General features: G+C 39.0%; 1 protein-coding gene across 8 annotated transcripts in view; it reads right to left on the bottom strand.

The window, feature by feature from the left end:
- The window catches only part of fat3a (FAT atypical cadherin 3a), a 173107-nt gene that overhangs the window by 66918 nt on the left and 93075 nt on the right, over positions 1–13114 (bottom strand). For all 8 annotated transcript variants that reach the window (XM_037268356.1, XM_037268362.1, XM_037268359.1 and 5 more), the window contains 3 exons: positions 4693–4754; positions 1192–1506; positions 314–524 (listed from right to left, as the gene is read on the bottom strand). In XM_037268356.1, coding sequence (XP_037124251.1) covers positions 314–524; positions 1192–1506; positions 4693–4754 — 588 coding nt within the window. The remainder of the gene's footprint in view (positions 1–313; positions 525–1191; positions 1507–4692; positions 4755–13114) is intronic.

Raw genomic sequence — 13114 nt, forward strand, 5'->3', positions numbered from 1 at the left:
ACGTAATTTACTAACATAGCCCAGTGCAGAACGGTTCAGGGGGGCTCATCATCACACCCTATTCCAAGTTTAATGATGTACTTTGTTAAAGTTCTTTATAGAATGCTGGTTTAATTTATTATTTCTTCTCCGATGCATAATACAACATATATCTGGAATTACTGTTACCATGGTGACTGGGATGAGCAGGGCGTAACGGAGCAAACAGTGAGGCGACGGTACCTGAGCTACACTGATAATGCAATGATCTATTCTGCCAAACAAGCCATGCCCTTAGCACTTCACTCGTTGTCAGAAAAACATTTCTTTTTACCTGTGATGTCAAACCATAAGGGTGCTGAACTCCGCTGCATGGAGACCACGCCAACAATTTCTGTGACTTTATCATTTTCCATAACAGTGAAATTGTAGAAAGGCTCATCAAATAGAGGTGGCAGAGCCGTGGCTGGAGGACGGCGGATCCACTCAATGTGGAGGCGAGCTGTAGAGGACTTCTGAGGACGACCATTGTCTGTTGCCTTGATCTAAAGAAAGAAGTCATCAACCAAGTTGTAAAGGAAGTATGCAAAAGGGTCATAATAGTGTCAGTGGAACACAATTCAAATGAATTGGATCTACATCATTTATTTTTTTTCCCCTAGAACTGAGCTGTTGCTCGAGATTCTCTTCAGTCATCTTAAATGCAGGAGCCCTACCACAATGCAGCTACACTAGAGGACTGCAAAATACTGAATTAAAGCAATTTACATAAATTTGCCGTTTAAAGGATCTGCTTTGTATTGTATTGTATTGAATTGTATTGTATTGTATTGTATTGTATTGTATTGTATTGTATTGTATTGTATTGTATTGTATTGTATTGTATTGTATTGTATTGTATTGTATTGTATTGTAACACACTTCATGATTGTTTAATTCTCTGCCTCAACATTATCAATCATTTTGCTATACTGTATTATTTTAATGCTAGAGTGCGTATTCACTTAAAGAGTTGCAGGAGACTTTTCTCATTTAGCTAGGAACTAAAGTCATTCTCTAATCTGCAATGTGAAAGTTTTTCATTTGACTTACTAAAATTATTAGTAATAGCAAATATACACATTTGGTTGCATTTCATTTGTTCTTTTCAAACACTATAATGATTACAGCTACTCTGTTACCAGGAATTGGACAAATATCAATTGTACATACTGTCAGGATATCGTAGCTCCCAGCAGTGAAGGCCTTACGAGATGACACCATTGCCGTCTTGGGATCAATGAAGAATTTCCCATCTTCATTGCCATCCACAATGCTGTAAGAAAGGTCTCCGTTGGGTCCATCATCGCGGTCATAAGCAAAGACGCGGTAGATAGGCTCCCCCTTCTTTCTCCGCTCCCTCTCCGGTAGTTTGACTTGGTAGACTTTCTCTGGAAATGTTGGCTTGTTGTCATTTTCATCTAGAACCTGCACCATCACCCATACTGTAGTCTGCCTCGGACTGGGCCCACCATCTGACACCATCACCTTAATGGGCAGAACAGAATTACAAGCATGAATGCCTATGCCAAAATATTTGTAAATTCCTCAAATGCATCTTTCCAAGAATTCGTACGTTTCCTTGGATTAACTCAGAGAAAGCCTGACATTTACCTCCTTGAATTACAGTCATATTACATATGCAAGGATATGCAAATTAATAGATTTAAAAGAGTGACAGTTCTTTTGCTGGACCATACATGTACAACCAGAGATTTAGTTTGTATCCATGATGTGCGTGCGTGCGGGCGTGTGTGTGTGTGTGTGTGTGTGTGTGTGTGTGTGTGTGTGTGTGTGTGTGTGTGTGTGTGTGTGTGTGTGTGTGTGTGTGTGTGCGCGTGTGTGTGTGTGCATGTGTGTGCATGTGTGTGCGTGTGTGTGCGAGTGTGCGTGTGTGCATGTGTGTATGTGTTTGTGTGTGCGTGTGTGTTTGTGTGTGTGTGTGTGTTTTAAGACACTAGATCTAAATCCCTTTTCCATACACAGCAAATCTACTTTAACCACAAAACTGAAATTAAGAATAAAATGTCATTTACCTTAAAATCCAGACATAAACATGATGTCAATTGGGGATGCGTGAGGACCTAAACTCAGTCCCGCACCGCCTCAAAAATAATGCTTTGTAAGGTACTACTACCACATTACAATTGTGTGAATGCCAAAACTATGCATGTCAAATACACTTGGATTTGAACCAAGAGTTGAATTTTTCTCACACTTTGCAATTTTCAACATTAAATGTTTTAAAATAAAACATTGGCTCAAGGGAGACATCTGCTTGAGACTTGCCTTTGCCATCTCAAGCAAGGTTTTTGGTAGCGGTGTTTGCAGTGTTCAGTTGGTTGCGGTTCATATATTCTGGTTGACTCCTCAGAAATCCATGGTCTTCTTTACCACGTCTTAATTCCTCATAATTAAACTGTATGATTTTATTATGTATACTTATATATACTGATCCACCTTTCTTTAATGTGCTGTCCAATTCCAATTTTTTTACAATCATTTTTGGATAACAACTCAATGGCATGGTTATAAACATTGAACACAATTATTTCCTGGCTCCGGGAAGGGGAGGTACTGAGCCCACTTTAAGACATGTTTTTTTTTTTTTTTGTCAAAGGCCTTGATGGTAGGTACAGTGCATGAACGCGCTTCCCTGTGCATGTTTAGGTAGTTGATTAAATAGCACCAGTTCCCCCACTCCTGACTCCATAATGGTGTTGTGTGCAGCATTTCCCCTGTTGCGAATTTAATCAAGACGCTTTTTTCGCTCTGGTGACCACTTAGGGAAGCTGAGGGCTTTGGTGTCATCAAGTTGGTCCTAATGTGCATATTCTAGGTGCCAAGCAATTGTTGCATAAAGATTGGACTCAATAACAAGAACAGATAGAACAATAAAATGAATTACGTCATTTGCTGTACGATTCTCGTAGGTAGCCACAAACAGGGGCAGAGCTGTCACATTTTCACATGGATGCTGTATTCTTAAATCCCATGATACTCTGTTAAATGTTAATTATATTAACTGCATTTTTAAGAAATAAATACAACTAATCTAAATGCTTGAATGTTTAAAACTATCTGTTTGAACTAAAGGACCTTAAATTGCACACAGTCAAAATCAATCACAACATTACTTTAAAACCTCAGCAAGAAAACAGCATAGCCGAGAAGTCATCGTTTATCATACCATCCAAGTCTGGTATGATGACATCCATGTCACATTTTCACATGGATGCTGTATTCTTAAATCCCATGATCTTCTGTTAAATGTTAATTATATTAACTGCATTTTTAAGAAATAAATACAACTAATCTAAATGCTTGAATGTTTAAAACTATCTGTTTGAACTAAAGGACCTTAAATTGCACACAGTCAAAATCAATCAACATTACTTTAAAACCTCAGCAAGAAAACAGCATAGCCGAGAAGTCATCGTTTATCATACCATCCAAGTCATGGTTTCACTCAATAAAATGTGTACATATACCAGTCTTGCCCATAATACAAGCAGGAAGGAACTTAAGTAACAAGGCGACATTTAGAATTGTAAAGGATTAAGAGCTTTTGTGTCGTTGTGATTTTTACATGTGATTTGAATGAATGAGCCACTCTATGCAAACTGGCTTTGATTGTTAGTGGCGATCGATCACCCTGATTGGCTTTTTGCAAACAAATCAGTGCATGAGATAGCAACAGCAAAGAAAATGAACCTTTGCTGAAATTAGTTTTTGAAATGACTAGCCCGTGTGTCCTCATCAACACTGGCCATTACACGGACTTGGAAGGATTGGGTATCTATGAAAATTCTTTGCAGGGGGCAGACATGTCCAGGATATTTGCTAGGTTCATTTCAAATCGTTCCCCTTATGAGTAATTTTTGGTCCCAAGACCTCAAGACATACACATACACACACCTGAAACAAGAACTACACACTGCTTTCACTCAACTCTGAGTCATGATGAGAAAGCCACTGCATGGCACAATTTATCACTAATCATGGGAGACCTGAGTTGATATAACTTCTCATTATTGTTAAATGGGACCAGAATGGACTGACTGTCCTCAAACAAGCTCTATTACTAAGCTAATGAAAACCACATTGGGAAAAGCCATACGGAACAGAGGGGATAGAGCTGAGTATGTGCCGTAGATGAGATGGGAGAGGCCATTTGTTTTCATCAAAACCTTGGCAGCTTCTGAAATGGTGCAGGGCCAAATACCGGCAGCACAATGTCAACCATATGTCATTTATTTATAAAGAAAGGGTCACCATTGTGAGTCCTGGGGTAACACAACAGGGGTGTTTAATTTAATTTTGGGGGTTCTAAGTTCATGCGATGTGAAATTGGATAACTGTATCTCAATGCCTCAAGTGGTTTGCCATGTTGAATCCTTACCAGTAATACTGATGGTGGATAGAACAGTTTTTAATTATATGTGTTAATAAATAAACCTTGTGTAATAATCATGGTTAAAAAGTGGGATATAAGTTAAATGGTATGTTAATAAACAGAATTTTTCACCCAATTAACTTTCTTTTAGCAAATGTGTTTTACGTTCGAAGATGCGGAGATGCGTGAATTTTATCCTCTGACATTTTAACGTCATTTTATGTATCAGTTGTATCCTATTTATGCGCTCATTATTTGGGTAAAAAAAAAGTCCTCACCTCTAAAACATGTTCAGTTTGTTGTTCACGGTCCAGTTTTCTTGAGGTTGTTGTAATTAGACCTGAGACAGAAAACGAGAGAGAAAACATGAAGCTATAGTTTGTTTAAACCACACACCAAAACCCATACAAGTGAACCAAATGTCTAAATTATAGTTGTTTTAACTTTTAATTGGACTGAAAGACATAAGGAAACAAGCTGTTTGAAAAAGAGGAGTTGATGTACATGAAACATAATTAACTGTATAAGCGATATAGTATCCCTAATAGTTGGACAACTACACATTTAGCCTAGCCCAGCTGATTAGTGTGAGAGTCAGGGTACACCATGGACCGGGCGCTGACATTGTCAAAAAATCTGAACAACATGTACTGCAATGAGTTTTGTTGAATGCACATATTGATGTTTGGCAGAAAACACATGATTGCTATGAGAAGTTGTTGATGCGGTCATGTGGGTGTATTTGTGTTGTCTGATGTACCGTATCTAATGAACCACACTAATTGATAAGTGTAGTATTTAGAAATAGGAAATGTCGAACCAGTCCCTCAGATAAACATTTAATGTCATATCAGGAGCAAGACATGGCAATGAATTGTATACAGGTATGTGCAAGACACACACACGACTAAGCTTCATTTTCAATTGTCCTGAGGCATTTCCATGTAATTTAAAATAGCATATTTATTCATGCAAAATGTTCACTTTGAGTATGATTCTGAATGCAGACCTCCATGGTTAATCATTTTTATTTCCATGGATCATTACTCTTAACCGTCAAGCTCACATTGTGCGCACCATTGACCCCTCTCACAGGTAGTGGGTCCATGGGAAGGGGGACCCATGATACCTTTTTGAGCTGAGCCCAGTCACCAGGCACTCGTCCTTTAGGGGCTGTGACCCACATAGGTATTCATCACAGGGGTCCTGGAGTCATGCTTTGTCAAAGACCTGTTTACTGTGGGTGACCCTGCTAGAATTATAAAGTTCCAAACAACTTAGCTTCTAGGATCATTGTGACATTCATCCCTTCCACCATGAAGATGACTCTGGGAGGAGACTACCATCACCAGGAGCGTGATGAGATCCTGTCTCAAGTTAAGGGGTCTGCAGTGATGCGGACTCTGTATTGGTCAGTCGTGTCTACATTCCCAAAACCTATTAATAAACCTATAATAAACCTATTAACTTACATGGAAAACTAAAGTGAAGTTCATTGACACAATTTGCAGTCGTGACAATGAAGAAAAATGCTGTGAGGTGAACTCGATCTCTTTCTAATAGACAGTAAACAGTCGTCTTCAGTCAGAGCATCAAAGCCACATGATCTCTAACAACACAGGCATTATTATGGATCTAACAAACAAGTCCTCATTATTACGATACCACAACCTTAAAATAACACCCCCAACAAAGAAATACAGAGTCCTATAATTTGATTCATAATTAGGGCTGTATGTGCGCACATTTATTTCCCTCACACACATTTCCACCATCTGCTCTAAAATGGTCGACTATAAAAGAGCACTAATTAAAATCAATACCATTCCTTTCACAACATCTTTGCTGGATGAATATTTTACCAGACAGTGTGACAACTTTACAAATCTAAACAAAAAATAACAAATAACAGTTCAAATGAAGGGCTTTTACCTCTTTAATGCAGTTTGGATTTTTTTTACCGTCACATACTGTAACTTACTGTGCACGTACATACTTGTAATAGATAAATATAGAGAAAATGAGAGAGAAAGAGAGAGCAATAGACACTAGCAATAGAGATAGAAATAGTGAGATAGAGAGATAGAAATAGAGCTAGAGAGAGACAGAAAGAGACAGAGAGAGCGCGCGCGAGAGAGATAGACCAAAAATGCACCAAAAAAATGAATAAAAACTGAAATGTCAATTTGATGTATACTTTAGGCTCTATTTCTGTGAACGGCATAAATCCTGTGCAACACGCTGTGTAACTTCACAGAAGTCTGCTTTTTGCTCTATGCCACCGCTCCTGAGATAGATCCAGGCTCCACCTGATGTAAACAGGATAAATGGCATAGAAAATTGATAAATCAATGGAAATCCTCATGAAACCAATGCAGACCTGCTTACAAGCGAGCAAAAAAAAAGTATTTGCAGCATTGTTAATGTAACCCAATGAGAAACGAACAATGAAAATACGTATATCCCAGAAGAGACAGATTAACAGTACAATAAAGTTGCTGTGTTGAATGATTGAAAATGATTGCATATGTAGTGTTGTAGGGGAGATAATGTACAAGACATCTGAATGTAAAATGCACGACATGGATTTCCTCCATATAGTTCATTAGTTACTCACTTATCAATGCCTTGCGTGACAAAAATACATCACCATATTCATGAGTTGCGCTTTGTGAACGTCAGCGCTGTACGTCACATACACAGATTCAATTCTGATTGTCCGCTGAAACTTCAAAGGCGCATGAAGAGTATTAATGCCAACGCTCTTGTTCTATAATCGACCCTGTGGTTGTCAGTGCCATCAGAAAAAGACACTACAACAGTGGCAGGACATGCATTTGGTACCTGGGCCTTTAATGGTGACTGATCTGACTTAATGTACCTCTTAATGGCATTTCTATCGTGTTGTAATAATAACATTTAATACGATACAAAATCTGAATGAAGAATCATGCAACACAAATTACATTTTTTTTTTTTATTTTACAACAGCTGTAGCTGTCACAATAAAACAGCCATAACCAACCACTAAAATAGTGTTTTCCTTTCCTACAGTGCTTTCTATATCATCTAGATCAGAGCTTGTCAACCGGTGGTCCGCGGACCCCCAAGTTTTCCATGGTGGTATTGCGGGTGGTCTGCGAAATTGGAAATAGAAAATAATTGTAAAATTGGTTGAATGGATTTATTATTTGGTCTTGATTTATTTTTCAGCTAATTTTGTGAATCATTTACCCATCCAAATTGTGTCAAATGTAGCTGAGATTCCCAAAATAGACATACAGATGCAAATAAATAGCCTGTATAGGTCTACCCTCCTTCAGTGAAAAAAAAAATTGTATTACGCCAAAGCAGTGGTCCCAGAGTTGTTTTTTGGTTATAATGGTGGTCCCTTGGACAAAACCAGTTGAAATCCCCTGATCTCGATCACATCAGAATGAATATTTATCTGATAACCTGATAAAATATCATTAAAAAATACATTGGACTTACCCAAGATGCTGATTATTAAATGTGTTAATGTGAGCGCATATATTGTGCGAGTTGAGCTTGGCTTGTTCTGACCTACCAATTGGAATGCCACAATAGGGCCGCTAGCTAGCTCCATCCATTTTCTGTACCACTCGTCCCCACGCAGGCATGCTGGAGCCTATCCCAGCAGTCATTTAGCAGTAGGCGGGGGACATCCTGAACCGGTTGCCAGCCAATCGCAGGGCACACAGAGACAAACAACCGTACTTGCACTCACACCTATGGACTGCCAGTAATACCAGTGGACACCTACGGGCAATTTGGAGTGCTCGATCAACCTACCATGCATGATTTTGGGAAGTGGGAGGAAACCGGGGCGCCCAGAGAGAACCCACGTGGGCACGGGGAGAACATGCAAACTCCACCGTTAGCTGGCTCTCTGAGGCTGATTAGAAGTCTGACTGGTTAAAGAAATAGCTTCAGGCTACACATACTGGAAGTGGTACAGCCAAGAAAAACGCAATCAAATTAAGAGAATACCAGTGGACCGTTGAGAACAAATTAATGCCATTTTATGCAATAAATGTTAAGGTCGTAAATGTGGGTCATTGTTTCTGATAGATGTTGTAGTACAGCAAATCAAGCAATTCAAGTGATTAATGCCGCAAAAAAAAAACCCAGAAGAAATACAATGTTCCTGGTGATCTGACCGTTATAGAAACATATACAGGTCCTGAAACTAAACAATAATCTATTCAATACAGAATAATGTGATTTGGTGGTACAGGAAAATATTATTAACCAGGAACTCTGAGAGCAACAGAAGACGGAAGAATGATGAGTGTGGAAAAAAGTAGGAGGGATGGAATGTAAAGGAGGAGGCTTGTGTGTGGGTCTGAGAAAGAGAGAGTGACTTGATTACCATATAGATGCGTGTACTGAAGTCTGTGCAATAAATGAATGGCTGAACGCTGCCACAAAATCTACAATTTACTTGAGGAAAAATAAGAAACAAGCCAACAGCAAAGTATAAGAAAGGTCATGGAAAATAAAACAATGGCATCAGAATCAAATCGCATTCTCCTCTACCCATACAATATCAGCCATTTCAAGAATATATGGAATCTGATTAGTCAAATGAAAAAAATTCCAATGACTCGGATGTCTGTCATCTCTGGTTGACACAAGAAAGCACCCTCTGGGAAATCAATACAACTGTTGTACGGTTTCTTGCACAACCATGTTGTGGATGTCATTTTTCAACCGGCTTAGAAATGAATAATGAATACTATAATTTCAAACAGTGCACGCTTGAGTTGAAATGAAGGCATTTTAATACATGGAACACAAATCTGCCATAGTAAAAAACGGTGCAACCAAATGTACTGGTAGTAGTGATCATTACAGAATAAATATGAATAATATATTAGATGAAATAAATGTCTTCAACACAAGCTTATACTTCTGTACTCCCCTCCTTACTTGTTGAAGAGTCCCTGCTAAGGTCTCTGAGACCACTGTTACAACATTTCTGTCCTTGTCCAGTGCATCTGCGAAGTGTTTACAGTGTTTCACATTATTACCTCCTCATCACAAAATGAATGAACGGGTTTTCCTCTCAGAATACTACACACACCTCATCATGACGGTTTAAAAAAAAGTGTATACTACAAGCAAAATCATTAACCGATTTTCCTCTCAAAATACTACTAAAGACACCTCATCATAATAATGTAGAAAAACAATGACTAATAATGTACTACTTGCAAAATCATTAGAAAAAATGACATTACGTGTACACGTCATACCCTTTGCTCAATATTTTGGCAGTATTTACAGCTTTTGATGCCTAAAGCTTATCACATCACTTTGGCCCATTCCTCTTTGGAGCACCTCTCAAGCTCTATCAAGTTGGATTGAGAGTGTCAGTGCATGGCCATTTTCAGATCTCTCCAGAGATGTTTGAGAGAGTTCCTAACCACTATGGCGCGGGCTTTCATCGAGGATGTCTCTGTACCTTACAAAATTTATATTTCCCTCAATCCTGACGAGTTTTCCAGTTCTATCATAATGCTGCCATCACCATGCTTATGTCAAGTTGCACAGTAGAGGACTCAAAAGCAGGGAGGCAGGACGAACCCAACAAAATAATTTATTGACAAAAAAACACGAGCAGGATTACTATGGAAAATTCTAAATAAAAAAGACTAGCAAAGTTCCGAAAAGACAAAAACTTAAAGTAACAACAAAACTCGAAAACACTAACAATTCAACTGTAGGACTGTAAGAAACCAGGGAACTAAACTGAACTACACTGAGAAGACAACAAGAATCACCTAGACAAGACACAAAGGGTTGGAGGGACCTGATTGCTTAACAAAAGGGACCAGGTTTGCAAGCATCGGTGGAAACCAAAGACCCAACAAGCAAGGCAGACCAAGAAAAACTATAACCGTATATACAATCTAGGCAAAACAAGTCATGAAATCTTCACTGTCAGGATAATATTGGTCCGATGATGAGCAGTGCATGGTTTCGTCCAAAGATAATGCCTGGCATTCAGAATAAAGCACTAATATAAAATAATCACTGAAAGTAAGCATATTAGAGAGGGAAGTCTGGGCGTCCCTCCTAAGGCTGCTGCCCCCGCGACCAGACCCCGGATAAGATGGATGGATGGATGGATGGATGGATGGATGGATGGATGGATGGATGGATGGATGGATGGATGGATGGATGGATGGATGGATGGATGGATGGACTAAACATATTATATCATGAATAGACAGGGCCACCACCGAAAAAGGCTAAGATGCCAGATTGCGCATACCTAAATAACAAACAATAGCTAAGAGGGTGTCTAATCAGTACCTATTTTCTTCCAAATAAATCTATTGTGTCAGAGGAGACAAATTTTCTCCCAAATAAATCGACTGTGTCAGAGGCGACAATCGCTGGACAATCACCAGTCAGTCGCAGAGTACATGCTATATACAGACAGACAACCTTTCACTCCCAGATTTAGACTGTCTTTGAGTGGGCGCTGAACCAACGCTGCCTGCACCAATGTCAGGCAAAGAAATACTCATCTCAACTGCAAATGCTGCTGTGGAAATCCTCAAAGTGTGCAGAGTACAAAATTTGCTAAGAATACTTGCTTAGTACTGCCATTAACATTACATTATCCTAAGCATGGGGCTCTTTGCCTGGTTTCATGCGGCTCTTTTACTTTCATATCAACATTTGGGTTTGTGGTTTTTTTTTGTGCATGTTCGCTTCGCTTGAGTTCAATTTGGTATTTTCGTTGAACGCGCATATATTGGGATAAAACAATTTTGAACACATCTTTAATTCCTTAAAGGCATTTCATTTCATGAGGTGAAATTCCACAAAGCAGGAGGGGCAAACCCATTCGAGTAATCAATTAGTGTCAATTTCGCTCTCAAATGCACAGCTAAACGAAAATATGAAGATGAACACAGGACGTTTTTAACAGAGTGGGAAAGTTTTGACTTTTTTGTTGAACGTAATGGCAAGCCATTCTGCCTGATATGTCAAACGTCATTAGCGCATTTCAAAGCTTCAAATTTTCAGCTAACATCGATAAGGACTTTCCAAAAGGGACTGAATTTCTCAAGCGCAAGTTGGACACTTTGAAAAGTCAGGCAGAAACATTGCATGGGCTAAAAAGCCATACAATAAAGGGGAGTTCGTTAAACAATGCCTCAGTGACGTTGAAATCTTGTCTCCTGAAAACGACAAACTAAAATGAATGGTATCAGACATCCGACTGTCCCGCCACATTGTTGAACACAGAATGTCGGACATTAACAGGAATGTCAAAAACACGCACGGTAGGCCAAAAAAAAACACAGAACATTCTGAAGGACACTTCCCACCCTGGCCACTCCCTTTTCGAACTGTTGCCATCAGGCAGACGCTACAGATCAATTAGGTCAAGGACTAGCAGATTCGCCAACAGTTTTTACCCTACAGCGGTAGTCACATTAAATGCCGCTAAAAAAAAAAAGATTGTCTGTGTATGTTCTTCTGTGGGTTTTTAGCTTGTATTTTTTTATCTTTTTATTCTATTTATTCTATTTATTTTTTATTTTATGCACTGATCGGTTGGCACTTTTTAAATTTCGTTGTGCATATGTGACAATGACAATAAAGATCTATTCTATATTCTATTCTATTCTATGCCCTGGAGTGGTCGGCACATAAAGAGAAAGAGCTTTTCCATTTTACATTCTCCTACTTGAGTGTGCTTGAACCCACAGTACCTACATAGAATTCAGGCGAGTGAACTGAGACACCATCACTGTTCCCAGGTAAATTGAAAATATTCTCTCATAATCAACGATTCAATTTATTTCGAAGTAGGTGGCCAAGGCTCAGGTCAACAGCTTCACAGGGCTGCACTAATTGCTATGTATGTACATGAGTCATGTCCTTGTTACAGCCTGCCAGCAGCTATAATGACAACATAAAACTCTGAGTGCACGGAGGAGTACTGAAGAGAAATAAAGTTTGAGAGATTTGCAAGTGGATGCAATAAACCAACAGAGTGTAAGACAGGCAGAACACGGATAGGATGCAAACAACAGTAAACGCTAAATCAGAGAGAATGAATGATCCTGATTCCAGGCTGATGCGATGAACTATAAATCCCTCATCAATGTTTCATGATGAGTGATCAAATATTCAAGACCTGCCATCAAGAAGAGAGACGGTCAAATGGGTGCGGAAAGAAATGCACAGTCAATGTGGTAAATGCCAAGGAAATGAACACAATATTATCCCAAATGAATCATTTGAGATGCAAATGCATTGGATATACAAGTAATTCAGTATATTGCGTGTAAAGGGATCTGTAAAAACAAAATATATGTACAACTTGACCATTACACAAACAGGAGCTGAATATAAAGGAAACTAAAAGATTTGGGAACAAACTATAGTTTCTTCCTTTTCCAGTTTGCAACAAAAACAGATTCATCTATACCTTCTACAAGATAATAGAGTGTGCCCCTGGGTATTTCCTCCATTCAGTGAAAATATATATCTTTTTTGTGAGGTCCAAGGTCCCTATTGTTGAATTTAAAGGCCTCGGTTTACAAACTAGCTCCAATTGCAGACATGGTTTGGTCAGGGGCAGTGTTTTGAAACAGAGTGGCAGTGGACGTACTGACACCCACTTTTTGGGCAGAGTCTGCTTAATTTGAC

This window comes from Syngnathus acus, chromosome 13 (assembly GCF_901709675.1).
Source record: "Syngnathus acus chromosome 13, fSynAcu1.2, whole genome shotgun sequence".
NCBI classification, from domain to species: domain Eukaryota; kingdom Metazoa; phylum Chordata; class Actinopteri; order Syngnathiformes; family Syngnathidae; genus Syngnathus; species Syngnathus acus.